We start from the raw sequence: 21,218 nt of genomic DNA on the forward strand, positions 1-21,218 counted from the left end.
TTGTCCTTGGCTCTGTTACTATGGTGTATTACATTTATTGATTTGCATATGTTGAACCATCTCTGCATCCCTGGGATGAATCATACTTCTTCATAGCTTTTTATTTATATCTATTTCCTAAAGGGTTTGTTTTAAACTGTAGCTCAAGGCCTTGTAAGTATGGAGGTGAGGTACTTGATCTCAACTTTTGGCTCATCTGTGCTTTTTAGGTGCCCCCCAGCGGGCTGTCTCATCTAGCCTGGATGGTTCATCTCCCAGTCCTGCTACAGAGTCTCTGATCTTTGAGACACAAGGCTGTCCTCTGAGAGACACCTGGAAAGGTGAGCATTTGACTGCCAGCTGATGAACATTCTTTGAAGAGTCCATAGCCCTCCCAGGCCCCTGGCCCACCTGGAGGTGCCTTTACTTTCTTTCCCTGTGGGCCTTTCCTGATTTTCTGAGGAGGAAGCCTTTTTTCCTCCACTCTGCTCAGGTTAGATTGTGATTGGAAGTATCCATCTTCCAGTCACCCGCTTACTAAGTACCTCTAAGTACCGCTAAGTCCTTCAGTGTGAGAGATCAGCTCTAGGACCCACCCATCTGCTTCATACTAAAGTCTGCAGGTGTTCAAATCCTCTTATAAAATGATGTAGTATTTTGTATAACTGCACACGTGCTCCTGTATTCCTTAGATCATCTCTAGTTTCCTTGTGATACCTACTGCAATGTAAATGCTATAAAATAGTTATTACACTGTACTGTTGAGGGGATAATGATGAAGAAAAAGGGTCTTTTTGTTACAGACACTGGCATTGAAGGCCTACCTATCGTTCACAAATGATACTCAGGGTGAGCAGCGCTCAAACCAAGAGTACAGGAGGGAGACTGAGGACCTGTGGAACGGGGTGTCTGCAGCTTTTCTGTCTACGCACGATTTCATTCACATGGATTCTGCGTGGTGCTTGGAAAGCGGCAAATTTAAATTTTGCTCTTTGGAAACTTCTGCACTCCCCTCCCCTGTACTTTCAATCCAGTTGGCTGAGCAGTGGATATGGAGGGCTCCCCGTATGTCCAGCGAGTGCGGGCCGCGTGGCTTGTGTCTGAGGAGGGCGGGGGCGGGGGGTGGGGGGCATGTGCAAGGCTAGGCCGGGCCTGGCTGGAACACCGGGGTTGAGTCGCCATACTGTCAGCCCGGGAGGGCTGTGTTCTATGGGTGTGTGCTGAGCTGCTGCCGCCGCTGTCTGGGGGACCAGCCTCACGGAGGGCTGCTGTTGTCATTCATTGCCCTGGTGATAAAATTCTAGTTATAATATTACTTGCCTTTTAACAGTTATAGCCATGGATCTTGTGTGTAGCTGGAGCCATGCAGGTTTATACACTGCTTATCGCTATATGGTGAACAGCCTGGGCGTTGTCTTGGAGCCTGCATATCATGGAGTGAAGCTGGGAGGATAAACCTCTCCTTTAAGTTGTGGATACTGAGTATTTTGCCCCAGCAATGGGAAAGTGGCTAAGACAGCCCCCATAACAATTATGTAGATGGAGTGGCTTAAACAATAGACGTTTATTTTCTCCCACTTTGGGAGGCTGAGATCTGAGTGCCGTCAGGGTTGGCTTCTGTTGAGGGCTCTCTTTCTGGCTTGTAGATGGCCACCTCCACACTGTGTTCTCACATGGCCTTTCCTCTGTGTGCAAGGGGAGAGATGGCAAGCTCTGGTATCCTCTAGTAAGGACAGTAGTCCAACTGAATTAGGGCCCTGTGACTTCATTTCATGTAAATTACTTCAGTAAATGCCCTATCTTCAAGTATAAACATATTGGATATTAGAGTTTCGATATATGAATTTTGAGGGTGCACACCAGGTTATACCATATGCATGCACACATGTGCATAGATACGTTAATAGTAATCTGCTGGTGGCAGAATATGAATGAAAATTTTGTCCCTATAGTCTGTGACCTCCAGGCTTCTGCATTAAGAATGTCTTACCCTTGTAACTGAAGAAAGCAACAAATTAGTTTTTGAAGAGAAGAAATATAGGGCTGGGGATTTAGCTCAGTGTTTCCGGCACCTGTCTCACAAGCACAAGGTCCCATATTCAATCCTCGTACCAAAAAAAATTTTATTTTAAAAGGACACATAGTAGAAATTTTCTGGAATTGTATCTATAACCTGTGGGTCCACCCACCCATCCTTCTACCCATCCAATCCACCTATCCATCCCTCCATCTGTATTTTTGCACTGAGAGAAGTCTGGAGGGATATTAACCAAATGTTTGTAATGGTTGTTTCTAGGGGGTAGAATGTGAAAGAGATTTTGGTTTACTTTTTGTTGTTGTATATACCTGTATGGCTTGAAATTTATAAGAAGGTATATGGCTTTTTTCAAAGGGAAGGCGTTGATGAATTTTATATTTGTTCCCATGCTTGATTCTGGTACAGCAGTTGGTCTAGCGCAACCTCTCTGCTCTGGTCCCGGAGGCCATTCTGAGCAGAAGTGGGCACCCCCAGCTGGCAGGGCCAAGGCGACTCTGACCCACAGCCTTGGTCATGCTGAGGCCTCCAAGCCCAGGGCATGCAGTTGGACAGTTCCAGCGGCAGCAGAGTGCACAGGGGACACCTGGGCTCCACTCAAACTCAGTCACAGCATCCTGTGCCTTTGATGTACTCCCCATGACCTGGCCAGGCCTGTGGCAGGAGTTCAGTTTCAGGGTGACGGCAACCTGCCCCCTGATTCTCCCTGCCTGGCCACCCTGAAATTGGGTCTGGGGCTACTGTGGAAGGATCTCCTAGGGTCCCAGGGCTCGGAGGCGTCCCAGGACCTGGAATGTTTTTAGGGTTAATAGAGTGGATAGGTGGCGGTCTCAGTGTTGCGGAGCAGGGTGCAGCAGGTGGTTTCTCGCTGGGGGCAGGGTTGCAGCTGACAGTCTCTAGGAGAGAGAGAGACAGATGCTACTGGCAGTTCCACTCCCAGGCACATGCTCGGCGCATGGATTTGTGCACAGGGGGTGAGGGAGTGTTTCTCCTAATAGCCCCATCCCCGTCAACATTTATCGCAACGCCCTCTCGATGAGTTGCATCTATCCGTACAAAGGAATGCTATCCAACTGCAGGGACGAACTCACCATATAGGTTGGTGCAGCGACATGGATGTGACTCACAGAGAGTTGAGTGAACAAAGCAAATCCAAAAACAGTATAAGCAGCATTATTTCATTTATGTGAAATTAAAAAATGAGTGACATGAAACCATATATTTTCAGGGAAGCATACAAAAGTTATAAAAGAAAAACAAAAATCAAGAAAAAATTAAAAATTCAGACTAGGACTAGTCGCGGGGGGAAGGAAGGAGTCAGAATTGGCCAAGGCTACTCAGGGTAGATGGGGAGTCCTGGGTACCAGACAGGTTCTGCTTCTTAATCTGCTGGTGTTGACAAGGATGTTTGCTTTATGATTTTTTTTCAAGTTGTTCAATTTCCTTCCTCCCTTCTTTCCTTCCATGTTGGGGCTTGAACTCATGTTAAGCAGGTCCTTCTACCACTGAGCTACATCTCCAACCCCTGTGAATTTGACTCTGTAGTATATTCACAATGAAAATATTTGGGGAAAAAACAAGCAAAATGTTGCAGTGGGATGCTCCAGAATGGCCCCTTCCTCTCCCTGTAGGCTTCCTTTACCTCTGGATCTCAAGTGGCCTTTGCCCAGGTATGCAACCAGACTCATAAGTCAGTGTGCTCTTATGTACCAAGTTCTGTGATCTTAGTCTTGTGCCAGATCCTGGGGTGTGTGTGTGTGTGTGTGTGTGTGTGTGTGTGTGTGTGAATTGCCCCCAAGAAGACAAAACGTTAGAAATAACAGAATAAGCCAGCATTACACCTGTAATCCCAGCACTGTGGAAGGCTGAGGCTGGAGGACCACAAGTTCAAGCCCAGTCTGGGCAACTTGGCAATTTAGGAAGATCCTGCCCCCCACAGCCCCCAAGCCAAAGATGTAGCTTAGTGCAAAGACCCTGAGTTCAAACCTTGGTATCACCAAAACAAACACAAACCAAAAAACACAAGACTAGGTGACAGACCTCTGTGGCTTCGGCAGTTGTGAGAAGGAGCTCAGTGAAGGACCGTGGGGTCTGGATAAACTTCTGCCGGTCCCGGGGTGGCGGGGCAGGAGACAGGGCGATCAAGTCCCTGTGAGTGAGTCAGTAGTGGCAGGCAAGTATTGCTGGGTCCACAGGTGGCTCAAGGGAGTTTGGAAGACCCCAACTGACAGTGTAGGTCTTTCAGTGAATCAATTGATCAATCCATTGTTAATCACTTCAGTGCTATCCCCACGTACTATCTCTAAACAAGTCAACAGAGGAAATTGAACCAAGAAAACATGCAGAAAATCTTAGAGTTAGGTGAGTGGCTATGAGGGAATTATAAAAATAGACTCAATTCTGCTGATTGGCAATTCATTAGGAAACAATCCTCATCTGGTCTAAGAAACACATCAATCAAAAGCTCAGGGGGTCTTGCTTGGAAAACAGTTTGGCAACTGTTCAACAAGTTAAACACGTAGTATTACTATTGGATCCAGAAATTCTACTCCTGGGTCTATGTATCTAAGAAAGTAGAAAGCAGGGACTTGGACACTGCACAGCTCCTGTTCACAGCAGCTGCAGGGGTCACAGCCCAGAGCTGGAAGCAACACGAGTGTCAGTGAACAGATTTATGAATAACCAAGACGTGGCAAATCCATACAATATCACTCAGTCTCAAATAGTGAAATATTCACCCATGCTACAATGTGGATGAATCTTATGCTAAATGAAATAACCCAGACATGAAAGGACACATATGATTTCACTTACATACCTAAATTGGGTGACTTCTTGTGGAAAGTGGAATAGATGTCATCAAGGGCTGGGGAGGGCAAGAGGAAATGGGGAATTATTTAATGGACATAGTTTGTATTTGGCATGATAAAATTATGGACATGATGGTGATGGTTGCCCAATTGTGAATGCATTTAATAGCACTGAATTGTACACTGAATGGTTAAAGTGGTAATTTTTATATCATGTGCATTTTAAAGCCCCCCCATACCCCCCACATACACACTACATCTAAGGGCCTCAAAACACTGTTCCTGAACATTGAAATAAGGGAGAGAAAGACCAGGGCTGTGGTGATTTGCTGAATAACAGGAAAGCTAGAAAGCAAGATATACTTTCCTGGGGGCCGGGGATTTAGCTCAGTGGTTTTGCCACCTGCTGCGTGAGCTCAAGGACCCAAGTTTGATTCCCGGTACCAAAAAAAAAAGATATACTTTCCTTACCGGATGTTGAAGGGGAAGAAGACACTGTCCTGAGCCCGTCTCTGGGGGACAAGCCTGTCCCTGACACTCAGCCTATTCTCAAGTCCCTGGCAACATCACTCAGATGCCTAAATGACCTGGGAGGCCCAGATGCTTCTGGAAGAGTAGCACTGTCTCTCCTTCCTACACTCATCCCTAAACGTGCTGAAGCTAGCCACCCTCCAAAGAGCTGTCCCCTGGAAAATTACCTTTGATAACTTTTAAAAATGTATGGGCCCATTCTACCTGCCACTTGAGAAAGAAAAGGAATTTAAATACTCAAGGGTGCTGCAGTATGTTTACATGTACACAATGGAAAATTTGCCTTTCAAACAGCTTGAGCAGAAAACCTCACATCCCCATGACAACCAGATTCCACCACCTCACATCCCTGCCAGGTCAGCCAGCCCTTGGTGAGCCTCCGCTCCTTAGCTTCCAGAGCACATGGAAGACAGAACCCACTGTGACAGTGTGGCCTTGAGGGCCTGGGCTGGCTGCGGGCTCTGCTCTGGTGGCTAAGGGACGCGCCCAGAGATTATGTAACCTGGGGCGGGGCACAGCTCCTGGTTAGTCCCTGAGACCCAGACAAGCCATTGTCCTGTGGAAATGCAAGACCCCACAGCCTACTGGGGCTGGGAGCACAAGGAGGAGCGGATAGAACTCAAAACAGTTGCCTGCTGCTGACCAGAAAACTAGCCCCTTGGTAATCACAAGAATGTGAGTCTTGTGTTTAGTTAACGTCCTACTGCCCATTAGATCCTTAGTGCATCACTGCCTGCAGCAGACGTTACAGCTCCTTTAGTTCCCATCTCCTATCTGTCGGAATGTGTCCTTCCATCCAGTGTGTGCTCAGTACCATTTTCAAACAGCACTTTGGAATGGGTGGCCAAGGACAAGGCCGCCTGTCCTTTTCAGCAGGGGATGCCCGTCTCTGTCTTTGCTGAGCTTCTGGAGGCCTCTCTTCCCACGCAACCACAGGAACGCGTTGTAGGGTCCGGGTACAAAGGCAGCGCTCAGGGTTGAGGTTGCAGGGGCCCAGCCCTGGCTGCTTTGTGGGATTCTCTCCTTTGCCCTGTGATGCAGTATTTATGGTCAGCAAGCTTGGTTTCCATTCCTAGCTCTCAGCCTTTTCCCACAAAGTTGTCACATGCCTTGGACACGCTGGGCCTTGGATTAGCCCCAGCTGGGCCAGGCTTTCCATACTGCAGGGAAGGTATGCTAGGAAGAAAAGACCACCAATGCTGATGGCAGCAAGGATTTTCCTTTCCCACCTCTGTTTGAGCAGGTCTGGGGTGGGCAGGAGGGGGTGGCCTTGAAGTGGGTTGTGCTTCTCTGCACCTTAAGCTGAAGCTGAGCAGACCTGTCCCTCCTGGGCTGGCTCTGAGGCTCCCCACTACCAACCCATGCAGGGGCCTTGGGCCTTTATTCCTTATGAGAAATTCTCAGGCCCTCAGGACGACCTTCCGCCAGCCCTTTGCTTCTCCCTGTCCTTCATGAACTTGGAGGAAGTTTGTGGCGAGACATCCAGGAGGGCGAGGGGAGGAGTTGGGGCGGAGGGGCGGGGTCTCCAGACCTGAGGGCCTTGCCTGAGCATTTATGTAGTGCCTACCTTCTCTCTCCCTCCTTTCTTTCCTAGTGACATGATAAATCTGCTCACCTGTGGCAGTTCACTGTTATCTTGCTACACCCAGCCACAGCTGTAAGGATTCAAGCCTGTCTCCATAGAGGTTTCCCTCTATCAATGTTAATATTAATGGTGATTAATTCTTGATGAGAACATACTAAGGAACACACCTGCAACATTCTCATTGGTGACATGAGCTACCTTGCTGTGTGAGTCCAACACTTCTCTTTGCTTGGCCACAGATATAGCAGGGGGTCCTGGGATTCTCTGATCCTTGATTAATTTTTTCTCCAGACCTGATACAAAAGCAGGGAGCTTGCATGTGGGCACAACGGGTGAGTGAGCTGCCCTGTTTGGGACGGCTGAGAAGGAAGGTTCTGGGTGATTTTCTCCTATCTCCCAGCCTCACTTCCAGAGTAGGAATGGTTTGTCTGTAGGTGTTCACTGAGCGCTCATCCTCACAGAGCTTGGGGCAGGCAGTGGGCAGGCAGCCCCAGCAGCTGTGAGGGTCTGGGGTGAGAGGGCTGCTGTGGATGGAGGCCTGTGTGAGTGTGGTGGTGCACACCACTTACAGTCCTAGTATTTGGGAGGCTGAGGCAGGGGGATCATGAGTAGTGTGAGGCTGGACTACATAGCAAGACCCTATCTCAAAAAGGAAAAAAAAAAAAATGCCCTGCCCAGGGTGGGGACCCAGCACAGAGGCCCTGGTGGTGGGATGGGGACACCATTAGCTGCAGGATGTCAGGGGCCTTAATTTCATTGACTCATTATTAACAACTTGATTGAAGCCAATTATTTATTTATTTTTGTGGTGTCTTGAGACAGGGTCTCATTGTGTAGACTTCTGTATTGTTCTGAGAATATTCTGATGTTGGGGTTCAGAAAAGCATGCCCCAGCTGAGGCGTGCTGGCACATGTCTACAATCTCTGGGCTCCTGGCACTCTGGGAAGCAGCTGAGGAGGTCCGGCCAGGATACTGTGGTCCCAGTAGTCATCAGGGTCGGGGCTCCAACTCCACCTCGCTTCAGGCCACTGCGAAGGTTTTCAAACCTTGGCGTCTTCACTACCTGGAGACCTTGACGGAGCCATTTTCTGGGCCCCATTCCAGGATTTCTGAACTAAGAAGCCTGGGCTGGCTCCAGGAATGTGTGTGTTTGCCCAGCCTCCCAGTAATGCAGATCCCTGGTGCCAGGACCACCCTCTTGGGATCACTGCTGCCCGGTCCACGAGGACCACTGATGTCTGTTGCAGGCCAGCGAGGAGGTCCAAGTCCACCTCGGGCAAGGCCCCGGGGAGACAGCTCCCTTGGGGGCTGCAATGGGGCGCCTTGTGCTGACCACCTTTAGCTTCATCCCTGTTGTGTTCAAAGCCCTGGGGTCTTTTTTCAATCAGGTGGGTCAAACATCAGACACAGGGAAGCAAATGTCCAGGACAGAAGAAGTTTTTGCTCATAGGCCCCAGTAACAAGAGGCAGCACACAGCACAGCACACAGCACAGCACACAGAAATATACAGTTAGGAACAAAGAAGCTGAGTCACTCCCTTCCCTTGGTTCAGTTATAAACATCACACCACCCCTGAGCTTTTCCATGCTTCCATAATCCTAAAACAGGAGGCTCGAGCTTAGGAGGTCCAGCAGATCGCTGACATCAGAAGAGAGATGGTGGGAGATGCCCAGGACCAATGGATGGCTGACCCCATAAATACTAGAATCTCTGGTTACAAAAGCCCCTTCTGCCTGCTCTGGCCTTCTGCCTGTGCCTGCTGCTCCCCTGAGACCCTCAATAAACTTACTGCACATTACATGGTGTATGCTTGGCAATTCTTTCCTTGTCATACACAAGAACCTAGACCATTGCCCCACTCAGCTGCATCAGGGCCACATGGCAAAGAGCCAAGGTCCTTCTGTAAGCAGAGAAGAAGGGCAGAGCCTGGCCCACAGCCTGAGTGGGGCACTTGCAGGAGGAGCATCAGGTTTGGGATCGGCTAGTTGAATAATTTATACAGCTTCTACTTCAAAGGAATGGTCCTAATTGTCAGTACTGGCCAGGGGAGATATAGGGCAGAGGAGTGTTGGATTGGGGTGTGATGGACAGGGAGCCGGGGCATGTTTTATGCTTCAAAGGCATCTCAAAGTCTTTGACTACCTCTAGGAATTGTTCCCCGAGAGGCATGGGTTCCACAGGATCCAGGCCCCAAGGGCCAGAGCAGCAGCAATGCAGAAAGCAAGAAAATAAAGCCAATTCAGGTGGCTGCCCCCACCCTCCTTCAGTTACCTCCCAGTTTCTGACCTAAGTCTGACTCTGTCCTCAAGCCTTTCTTATTCAAATTTTATTCCAAGTTTGCTTAGCCTAAATTAGATGTTAAGGCAGGAAAAGGAAATCAAATCTTATAAAAAAAAATCACAAAGAGAATGAATCAGATAAACACCTACTTATTAATTAAAATCCTTAATTAGACTAAGGAGGCTACTTAGAAACCACTGAAAAACATGTTTGCAACAGGCACGAAGGACCTCGGTGGCCCAACAGGTGTTTCATGCTAGAAACAATAACTTCAAGGAAGATTCTGTATTTCTATGAAAATTTGGTACAAAATAATAGCCAGCAAAAAGATTAAATGTGGGATAGACATTTTTTGTCGTCAGAGAATCAAAGATCCCAGTTCTATTTACTAGATGTGAACCAATTGAAAAATTATTACGAAGATTTCATCCTCAGGTATTCTTTCTTCTGACAATTGTGATCATGTGTAATTCAAGACAATTTCTTTATCTAAAAATCACTGAATAACTTATTCAACTTTCTTACAATACATATGATTGGGAGTGTAGTGATGGCTTATTTCTGTAACTAGAATAATGTTTCTGCAACAGTGCAATTGATTATAAGTGTGTTCCAGAACAATACATCCCTGACGCTGCCAAGGGGCACCAGAGTTCCAAAAACTAGGTTAGCAACATGGTGCTTAGATCCTTGTTGGTGTTTTCTGCTATTTGGGTGAATAAGCAATAAAGGAAAAAACATTTATATTGTAAAATACATTATGACTGGAAGACTGCATTAAAATATAATCTTCAGCAGAGAACAATAAAACTTATGCATCAGGATTTTCCTTACAATATGTAGCAATGAATCATAATTTTCTTAATTTAGCTTGGTCTTAATGTATGTATCAACTGCATCAAGATCCATGTGTGATAAACAGGACTAGTAAAATATACATACCTTAAAACCTAAGGATTTGCTGAGGTCCTAGTAACTTTAAGGCAGAAGAACAGTATTGAAACCAACAAATGTTTGAATCTATAATGTAAGTAATATTAATACAACCTTTATTAATAACACTGCTAGAGGATTGATGTTATAACTGTATTCCATGATTGCATAAAACCAAAGGAAAACAGCAACTTTAGTTTTTTTTTTTCTTTACTTATTACTGTTTGGGAAATGTGAAGGTTGTCAATCTGTTTTTGATAAATGATGAGTAGTGTCAAAGGACAAAATTATAATTTAAAGGTCTTAATTGACTTTATTTTGGATTCTAGCACTGATAAACCCATAAAATAGAGTAAGCATTTCCTTGAGGTGAGCAGAGGAGTTTGGTTTTATAGACAGAAAAGGGTTAATGTGGTAACAAAACCCAAAAGTAGATTAGTCATTTTAAAGTTACTTTCCTTGTAAAGTGGAGGCAGGGAGACAAAATAGTAGAAAAATAACTGGTTAACATCAGGTTACTTCAGGATAACTTTTTTCTACTAAGGATTAAAACATAGGGAACTTTATTATCATGCCAATTAAAACTGATCTGTTTGGGAAGTTTGTCTAAATAAAGAAAGCACTAATCCTGATTTTTCAGAAAGTCAGATACAGTTTAATTTCAGCTTGGTGAAATGGAATTTTAGTGTTAGTGACTCTGTTTAGATTTTTAGCTTGGTTTGTGGTGCCCAGTGTAGGAACTTTTCCCCAAACAATGGCCTCTTATAATTTTTATTTAATGGTGGAGTATTTATATTCACAACACTCTGACACCAAATGTGTGGGCCTTATATACAAATTCTCCAACTATAGGACAGCAGTTGGGTGTTCTGCAACTCAGTTCAGTTCTGATACCATCTACCTCGAGTTGGTGACAGATCTGACATGTTAAAGGACTCAATCCCACAAGACCTCACCCACTTCTGATGTCAGTTACAAGTCCCTGGGAACCACCTACACTTCTGACTGAGAAGCTATAAACCAGGGCTTCCTACAACCCCTCCTCAGGCTTGATTACTTCCCAGAATGGTCTATAGACTCAGGAAAATGCTGCTGTGTATCAGCTGATTATAAAGGGTACAACTCAGGAAGAGCCACAAAAAAGAGAGATGCTTTAGGGCAGCAGGATGCAGAGGTTTACCATGTTTACCCCTCCGGAAATTTATCAATCTGATTATTCAACAGCTTGTGTAGAGCTCAGTCTCCAGGCCCCCCTCTCCTTCCAGAGGTCAGTGAGTGTGGCTGACAATTCCAACCTTCTAATTACTTGGCTTTTCCAACTGGCTTCAGAGGCTACCTAGGAGTCTCACCCCAAGTCACTTCAGTGTGATTAGAAGGGCTCATTAGGAAAAACAAAAGATGCTTCTTTTACTCAGGAAATTCCAGGGTGTTTAGAAGCTCTGTGCCAGGAACGGGGGACAAAGACCAAATACATTTTTTATTACAGAAGTTTTCCCTTATCTGAGATTTTACTTTACGAGGTTTCAATTACCGAGTTTCTGAAAATATTCAGTGGAAAATACCAGAAAAACAATTATTAAGTTTGAATTATACACCCATCTGGGCAGGCTGATGACAACTTCCGAGGTTCTGCTCCATCCTAGGACTGGAACCTTCCTTTCCTTCAGTGCACCCACCCTGTCCTGTGTATTCTGCCCTCAGCGAGTCCACTAGTTTGTAATTATCAGATGGACCACTATAGCACTGCAGTGCTTGGTTCAAGGAGCCTTATTTTACTTAACAGTGGCCCTCAAAGGGCAAGAATAGTGACACTGGCTCTTCAGTTGTGCCAAAGAGAAGCAACAAAGGGCTTTGAGTGGAAAAGTGAAAGTTCTCAACTTCAGGAAAGAAAACCATGCTGCTGAGGTTGCTAAGATGTAGGGTAAGAACAAATAGCCTATCTGCAAAATTGTGAGAAAGAAAAAAGAAACTTGTGCTAATTTTGCTGTAGCACTCCAACTGCAAACATTACAGCCACAGAAATGTCGTAAGTGCTAAGATGAAAATGCATTTAGTTTGTATATTGTGGGTATGTATGTGTTGGAAAAAGCATGGGATATGTAGGGGTTGGTACTCTGGCTTTAGGCATCTACTGGGGTCTTGGACTGTTTCTTGTGGGTAAGGGTAAGGGCCACTGTCCACAGGGAAACAGCCGTTAGCTTGAGACCATCCTTTTTGTAGAATGACTGTTCACTACATGTGGGATTAGCCAAAATGAAGGCAGTGTGCCAGGACATGATGAGACTGATGGCCTTGTTTTGTACAGGGAAATGAGGGACCAGTGAATCCATATCTGAAAATGTTAAGGTCCCCCAAGCGGGCCATGTTGTCCCGGTTTAGACAGCATACACTTCCCAAAGGATAGGCTATGCATGCTTCTCATGCTTCTCACTGGCTCTGCTGAAGCCATTTTTTTTTTATCTGCTTTCCTTATTGGTCAAAGAAATGTTTACGATCAAAGTACCAAGTGGAATTGTGAACTCAAGTGGAATTATGAAAGACAATACCTGCCTTGTGGCTTTCTGCTGATTTCTAGTGCTGAGGCCAATATGGCACAAGTGGCAATGAGAAAAAGTACAAAAGTAAGGCATAGTTAGGCTGGATTGACATGGTGAGTTCCTTGAGAACTGAAACTGCTCTTGTCCCAAGTCCTAGAATGGTGACTGGCACATACTGAGTAAGGCAGATGGTGCAAAGGATTTCTGAAAATTAGAGGCTGTGCCCTTCTCTGTGGTTAATCTTGATTGCCAAGTTGATTGGATTAATAAACACCTAGGAATTTAGTAAAGTGCACTTTTAGGTGTGTCTGGAAGGGTGTTTCCAGAGACAGTTGGGTGGGACAACAAACAGATGATGTTGACCCCCCCTGAATGTGACCCTCGCCATCCAGTAGCAGGAGGAAACCTGCGAGCACAGGCTCATGCTCTCTCTCTGCCTCCTGGCTGCCATGAAGTAAGCCATTTCCCTCTACAGTTGTCTTACTTCCATGATGTTTCTGCCTCACCAGAGGCTTAAAAGCAATGGAGGTAGTTCATGGACTGAACCCTCTAAAACCACAAACCAAAATAAACCTCTCCTCGTCTAAGCTGCTTTTCTCAAGTATTTAGTCACAGTGATGAAAGGCTAGTACTCCTTAGCCTTCTCCTTTGCACTGCTGAAATATATGCCAGTCAAGTCAGAATGGCCCGTTTTGGGGATAAGTGTGGTATGTGATGATGCATGTAAGGAACACTACTGCTTTAGCTCCTGCATGCAAATGGCTCACCTTAACCTAACAGATAGATGTGAATACCACACAGTTGATATAGCAAATGAAGTTATAAAAACACTTAAAAGATTTCCCTAAGAAGCTAAGTTCCCAATGATGAGACTCTACTGTTGGAAGAAGAAATTTCGGCACCCTGATTTTCCAGTGTACATTTTAGAACTTCACTTTTCAAGTAGACTTGTCAATATCTATTTGGCTTTGGGGCAATAAACTCTAAAATATTTGTCTTAAAATGATGATTAGAAGCTAGGGATGTGGCTCAGTAATAGAGACCTTTCCTACCTTGTGCTAGGCCCTGGGTTCAATTCTCTCTCTCTCTCTCTCTCACACACACACCACCCACCTTTAAAAATCAATGGGGAGGGTGGGGATTTAACTCAGTGGTTCCAGCGCCTGCCTCGAAAGCGCAAGGTCCAGAGTTTGATCCCGCAACCAAAAATAAACAAAATCAATGGGGGGGAAAAATCAATGGGCAATTTATAAGACCCTGTCTCAAAAAGTAAAAAGGACTGGGGATATAGCTTAGTGGTTGAGTGCCCAGGTTTAGCCTCAGTACTACATAAACAAAAACACCCACAAAAAAAACAAATCCAAGGAAACTGAACCTTACAGCTCAAGTTCTAGAAAGTGCCTAGAAGTCAACCACATTTGTTTTCTTAGGTTTTTAGTTTCTTGCCATTTTCTTATGTTGGGGATTGAACCTAGGGACCCCATCATGTTAAGTATGTGTTCTATCATTGAGCTACACCCCAGGCCTTGTACGAAAAACAGGGTGAAAACATTGCAGTAATGCATATTCTTTCCCAATTGAATTTCTTCTTCAAAAGAAGACTGCGAAGACTTCAGTCGTGCAGTTCAGTGGGCTTTGTCTAACCTGAGACAGTTCAGGTTTGATCACAGTTCCTGGCAAGGGTACTTCACAGATGAAAAGCAGCCTTAGTGTTTAGTTCCTCTAAGTGGCCTCCACTTTAAAGAAATTTTGTTATATGAAACAAATGTGTGTACTTTATCAATGTATTTGATGTTGCTCAGTGCAGTGACATTCTTATAGGACAGTGGTTGATAGCTGTGATGGAACAGTCCCTCAATAGCTACACTTTCCTCAATGTAAACGTTAATGAATGCATACTACCAACTTCGTACTATGGGTGAAAAGAGTTGGAAAAGCTGTACTTCTGCCAGGCCCCATTATCTTTGCAATGGTCTTGAAAAGTTCAGAAATGTTCTATTTTATTATTGCTTCCTTTTTTTGAAGATGGGGTCTTGCTAACTCACCCAGGTGGCATTGGATTTGTGATCCTCTTGGCTCAGCCTCTTGTCGCTGGGATTATAGGCACATGCCCCCACACCTCGTTTATTACTTTACTTTTTAAAGCAGGATAGAAATTTGGTTTTAGGTAGATGCTCATTTTCCAGGCCAGGAAACAGACTCTGGAGGGTTATTTGCTCAAAGCCTCATGGGCCAGGACAGTACCAGGACCGGATGTGGGCTCTAGGCATCCAGTGCACCCCATTACTCCAGCTGCCCACCTGCCCTGGGATTCGCCCCTGGAGGTGCTGTTGGCCCAATGAATGTCAACCCCAGATGTTTCCAACAAACCCAATGTTTAAATTTCTTCTGATGAGTCTAGAAGAAACTTCTGTTCTGCTGTCTTGAAAAGTTGAGGAAATGGCCTAGATTTCAGCCAGAGTAATAGGCAAAAAAAGAAATTCAATGACTGTTTTGAGTCTAAGCAGCTTTAAATTATTATTTCAGGAGATTACCAAATAAACACCCCTTTTAATAATAAAAAGTGATGGGAAAGTACTGAGTATTAGAGAGATGGTCAAATACGCCCACTCGTGGCAAAAACAAGGAAACTAACAATATTTTTGATTTCTAAAAGCCAAATTTAATAAATTAATGCATGCCAGATAAAAATACAAAATAACTGAAAACCAAATAATTTAACAGAAAATGCTCTGTGTTGTACATTTTATTGGTAGGATAACTTGTTAAAGTAACAAATCTGAAAGCACATTTTGCTTTTGCTGGAAAGAATACTATGTTAGAGAGGAGCTTGAGAGAAACTGGAAATCGTTTGTGAAAAGTCAGCGTGTGATACTGTCTATGGCAACGCAACAGCCAGGGGTGCAGTGTATCTGTGTGTGCACGCGCATGTTTGTACAAGCAGCAGAAACCAATGGCATGGACCCCAAAAGGAAAATCACAACAGGTTTACTCTGTGAAACATGCTGGGTTACAATCACAGACTACCCAGGACGGAGGTGGAGCAGGTGCAGGTCTGCGTTTGTTGCATGGGGTTTCCTTACCGAATGGGGGGTAATCATGCAATACAGCTTGAGTTTCTCGTATCATGATAAACACCCAGGATTACTAGAACTGGAAAGCATGTTTTACAAGGACAGCAGAGTGGTGCTACAGAAATGACAGAAAGTTCCTTCATTTTCATCTGGTTATTTGCCCAAATCTCTAACCAAGAAATAATTCAGCTATGGAGCCAATTAAATTACTATAAAACATCCTTCATCTGTAAAACATTTCTTTTCCCTCAAATTAAAAATTTAAAATAAAATGTCTTCATTTTTGATAAGCAGCTCCACCACCAGTCTCTGATATCTTATATCATTCAATGCAGCCATCGCATCTTGTTCTGGGGATCTCATAAGGGTTGGGCCGAAGACGATTCCAAGGTTCTCTGCATTCATAAGATTCTCCTTTTCATGGAGAGTCACTCTGAAAAACACAAGTGAAGGAACAGGATGACTGGAAGCCATGAGGCTCTGCACTGTGCCTGAGCACTGAGGAAACGAGATTCACAGCAAAGGTTTGCGTCCAATATCAACTCTCCCGCCACTTCTCTGTAACTCCCACCTCCCTGAAGGAGATGACGTTAGTAAGGAACATTCGCCTCTCGTGATGGCTTAGGCTTAGCTGAGTGAATGTGTGGGCCGTCTGGGCTCATTTCGGATTGTGGATTCTCTTGCCCCAGTCTACAGCTGCAGGAACATGTTGCAGCAGCAAGGGAACTGGGTCACCTTGACTGCTCCCTCTGCCTTCCCTCCCTCCACTTTGGCTTGCTTGCTTCCTGTGGAGTATTTTGTGCAAGTTGGACAGTTTATTGAGTGCCTATGGAGAAAATAGTTGTGACAGTAATAGGAAATGGCTCAGAGTAAATGCCATTGTCCAGGAGTCTGTTTGTATTTTTTTCACTACTAAAGCAATAGCACAGACAATAATTTGAGAATTATTTCTTTCTTTTAGTGTGGAACACTTAATTACATACAAAATGGAACAGCCTTGAATTTTTAAGTGGAGTTGTAAGCATATTAAGGAAAGGTTTTTAACTCATGGTGCTTAATTTTTAAAGAGGAAAAATGCAAACATCCCCAAATAACTAATGGGCATACAAAGTTTTTTGTTTCTAATTGATTTTACATTTTCAAACCTTAAAACCATTAACAATTAGTCATATAACTGTGAAAACTTTGCTTATACTGCTAGAGAACACAGGTGATCAAGTGGGAAATAAAGCTACAGCACCATCAATCACTTTAAAAAGTGTTAAACCCAGGGCTGAGGATTTAGCTCAGTGGTGCTGCGGCCTGCCTTGCAAGCAGAAGGTCATGAGTTTGATCCCCGGTACCAAAAATAAAAACAAAAACAAAAAGTGTTAAACCCAAACTAACTGAAATATTTTCTTTTCTATTCCTCCCTTTACCTCATAACTTTTCATACCAGTTTCAGTGCTGGCAACATTAATTCAATAATCTAAGATCCCTTCACTAAGTCTCAAGTGCTTATTTTGGATCAAGAAAATAAAAGACAAGCAAGCTGCCTTGCAAGTTGCCTTGTTCTTGCTCTACCATGAAGCTACAAGCCTTTCTCCTGCCATGAAATTGAATGCATGGCCTTGCCAAATACTGGTGTTTCTGGCATATCTGGAAACACATACCAGAATGGCATATACATCTATGTCAGAATCGGGTCTCTGTTCAGTACAGGAGTGCAAAGTATTTTTAGCATTCTTTCTCAACTAGTGCAACTTCTCACAAGAAGACAATGTAGCTATTCAATTATTCATTCAAAAGATCATTTGTCCTTTCTTTCACCTTTCATTTTATTCTTAGACCTTGGATGCAATACAAGCATAAGACTCCAAGCCTGTAACTTGCCTCTTTAGATGCGCCATGAGGTACCGGAGGGTTTCGCAGTGAGCAGGCGGCAGTAGTTTCAGCGCTTCATGAAGGGTTTCCAATTGCTCATCAGGATCCATAATTTCTAAAATAGCAAGAAGAATGCCAAGGATCAAAGCTTTATCAGAACACAGGTACAAATGGCTCACTGAATTCTCCATCTAAAGCTGGTAGGAACACTTTCTCACAGATTCCTGCCCACAGCTTTGGAAAATAATTTTCAGATCGAAGCCCTAGATTTCCAAACGCTTGTAGTTTCAGTGTGGTAACACTGTTCACTTGGACTTTTCTGGGAGGAGTCTTCTTTCTTCACTTGAGTATCTTGAGTCTGGCAACTGTTTATTAGATATATGGGATGTAACTATAAAATTCAGATGTGTGGAGACTGTTTTGTATATTCAAATACACTCAAGTGAGATCATCTTATAGTGTTACAGACACATGAATGGGATGGTGTATGTTCAAAATACTGAAAATCTCCTCTCAGTGATGGTAAACTTGCCATGCCACCTCATTGCCCCCTGGACTCTGGAATATTCTTCTTTTTATGTTTTTTGGTGTGTGTGTGGAGCCAACCCAGGGCCTGCATGCTAGGCAAGCAGTCTACCACTGAGCTGCATCCCCAGCCCTTTTTCTTTTTAAACAAGAAATGTATCCTCCAGTGTTTATGTGTTTTATTCATTAGACTTAGTTTTAAATTATAATGGACCCTCAAGTTACAACCGGCCTGACATACGAACAACTTGGATTAATTAGGTTAATGGAAGACTCATCTGCCTCTTGTTATCTATAGTGTGTACCCAAGTAAACATTCCAGATCTCAGCTGTACTGACTTAGTTACAGCCTTTGGGAACCGACTAAGTTCATAAGTCAAGGGTCCACTGTACTTAAATCTCCTTTTAACACACAAGTATTTTCCATTATTTAAGATACTCAGAAGATTGTACTGCAGGCCTTGAAGGCAATTCCAAATGTTCTGCATGATAGTGGGATCCCTTCCAAAGGTGTTAACATTGAAGAACATCTTTATTCTGTATTTTAGTTCTGCTGTGTGGGCCAAAAAATTAGCACATTCCTTTGAGGTCACAGATTGCTTTTGATTCATCAATGTTCTCTATAATCGGAAACAATGTACATCTTCAGAATTTGGTGCTCTAAGAGGACCATAGCATACTCTTGCTTCTACCAAAATGCCACGATGGTGGGCTGCCTTTAAATGTTGGATTTCAGGGCAGCTGCAATGGGACTCCATGCTGCTGAGTCCTAATCAGAATAGCAGCCTTGAAGTGCTAGGAAGGCTACAGCTGATTAGAATGTGGCAGTAAAGACAAGAGGCCCCAAATCCTAGTGTTTCAAACTAATAAACCAACTCAATGGATATAATGGAGTCAGGGACAAACCAATCAAAGATGAAAGTGAAAAGTTTCTAGTAAACACAATTCCTTGCTCATAGGAGCTTGCTTTGTAAGTAAAGGTGGGAGACAGTAAACAATGAACATGATAGTACCTAGTTCATCGATACTAGGATGAGGCAGGCACTATGGAAAGATCAGCAGGGTGGGGAGGGGACTGCAGTTTTAAATGGTAGTCAGAAAGACCTCAACGAGAAAGACATTTCTGAGTAAAGACTCTGAAGGAGGGAATGAGCCATGTGGAGATCTGGAGGAAAGAGGGTTCTGGCAGAGAGGCAGCCATGTAAAGCCCTGCCCTGGGGTGTGCCTGTAACATCTGAGGGAAAGTGGGGAACAGGGGGAAAGCAGGAGCCATCACATGCCAAGGTCAGACTAGCAACAGGGAAGGCGAATCCAAGCACTTAGCTTTTACAGAGAGAAACAGGAAGGTTCTGAACAGACGTGTCATGATCTGACATTCACTTCCGTAGTTCTCTCTCCTTTGGCTGGCATGCACAACAAAGACTAGAGAAGTGCAAGAGTAAAGGCAGAAAGACCATTCCAGTCATTATTATAAAAACAGGACTGCTGGTCATAGTGGTGCACACTTGTAATCCCAGTACTCAGAGGTTGAGGCAGGAGGACCCCCAGTTTGACTCCAGCCTGGGCAATTTAGTTGGTGGGAACCTTTCTCAAAAAAAAAAAAAAAAATGGCTCAGTGTGAGGGCCTTGAATTTAATGCCCAGTATTGGGGGAAAAAAAAATTGAAAGGAAGAATGAGAGTAACTTGGATCAGGTGGTAGTGAAGGTGATAAGAAATCGCTTGGTTCTTTGTGTTTTGAAGGTAGAGTCCACAAAGATTTCCTAAAAAGGGATTTATGAGAAAGAGAAGAACAACCCAAGATTTGGGTTGGGCAACTAGAACATGGAGTCTGCATCAACTGAGGCAGGAAAGACTGCAGGTGCACGAGGTGGTGGTGAGTTCCATTTGAGACACCCACTAGGCAGTGGAACAAATTGGATTCATCTGGTGCTCAGGAGAGGACATTGCTTCGGGGAGGTATAATTTGGGAGCATTAAAAAAATATTTGGAGAAATAAGATAAAATGCATTGAATAAACTGGCTGATATAAATCTTCCCTGGAATTCATTCCTTCTTTTCTTCTATATAAAAAGGTACCTTGGTTGTTGAATGGCTCCAAGTGCAAACTTTCCACTACTCGAACAGCAAAGTTCAAAAAAATATCTGCTTGGTGTTCATAACTTTGCTTAATAGTCAAATCGAAAATCTGACTTGAAAAAACCTGTATGGGCTGGGAGTGAGTCACACGACTCATGTTGTGTCTTGCTGTGGACACAAAGGGGTGGCACTTCAGTCTAAGCACTGCTCTCGGCCAGATGACATATAATGCTTGTGTTAGTGTGTCACAACATTCGTTACTGTGCTTTTTGTGCTTTTTTTTCGCTTTATTTGTGTAAAATATCGTAACCATGGGTCCAAAGAAAGTTAGTGATACCAGCAGTAAAGCTAAGAGGAAAACTGAGAACCATGAGAGAGTAAAAGAAATCATTGTGAAAATTGTTCAAGTCCCAGAAAAATGAATTTATAAGTAATTTTGGGGCCTCAGAACCTGTTATTTGGTTTTCTGTTATTTCATATGGGAAAAAATATGTCTAGTTCTTGAACTTTTCGGTGTTCAGACACGAATATGGAATGAATTGAGTTTGATAACCAAGGTATCACTGCTTGCCCATTCCCGGTTTTTAGAGAACACAGCTGTTCAGCTCTGAGAAAGCTTCAGCATAATGGAATGTGTTCAGAGACAAATGGTCATTATCATTGTAATCAAATATAGGAAGGAGGGCATGTGGAAAAGGGCAAGGTTAACACCACTACCAAAAAGGAAGGCATCAAAGGCAGGCAGGTTTCTGCCCTACACAGCAGGGCTTTATGACGGTGCCACTCGTCTGCTCCACTGGACTGGGTGCATTTCAAGAACAGGAGGAAGTCTAGCCACATGACCCCTTGGAATATCTAAAGATGTAAGAGTCTGTGGGTCTCAACATAAAATTATCAGCTTATTCAATAAATATTTATTGAGCACCTGTTATGTAAGAGGTGGGGTGACATGGTCACTGGGCAAATACATGCAAGAGTGCCTGCACT

The 21,218-nt window shown here is 44.1% G+C and overlaps 1 protein-coding gene and 1 long non-coding RNA gene across 8 annotated transcripts in view; one reads left to right on the top strand and one right to left on the bottom strand.

Annotated features, from left to right (window-relative positions):
• LOC147829968 (uncharacterized) overlaps window positions 1-21,218 on the top strand; it is a 59,187-nt gene that overhangs the window by 3,556 nt on the left and 34,413 nt on the right. Inside the window, exon 2 of one of the 2 annotated variants that reach the window (XR_015447147.1) lies at window positions 210-320. The exons of the other annotated variant lie outside the window; for it this stretch is intronic. This is a non-coding gene — a long non-coding RNA (uncharacterized LOC147829968). The remainder of the gene's footprint in view (window positions 1-209; window positions 321-21,218) is intronic. 2 annotated transcript variants of the gene reach the window in all.
• Window positions 15,332-21,218, bottom strand: part of Chn1 (chimerin 1) — a 187,976-nt gene continuing 182,089 nt past the window's right edge. For all 6 annotated transcript variants that reach the window (XM_004857705.4, XM_087200621.1, XM_087200616.1 and 3 more), the window contains 2 exons: window positions 17,639-17,744; window positions 15,332-16,199 (listed from right to left, as the gene is read on the bottom strand). In XM_004857705.4, coding sequence (XP_004857762.1) covers window positions 16,028-16,199; window positions 17,639-17,744 — 278 coding nt within the window. In that variant the 3' untranslated portion in view covers window positions 15,332-16,027. The remainder of the gene's footprint in view (window positions 16,200-17,638; window positions 17,745-21,218) is intronic.

This window comes from Heterocephalus glaber, unplaced genomic scaffold (genome assembly GCF_053883595.1).
Source record: "Heterocephalus glaber isolate CG9 unplaced genomic scaffold, H.glaber_assembly_v1.0 deba00000347, whole genome shotgun sequence".
Taxonomy (NCBI): Eukaryota; Metazoa; Chordata; class Mammalia; order Rodentia; family Bathyergidae; genus Heterocephalus; species Heterocephalus glaber.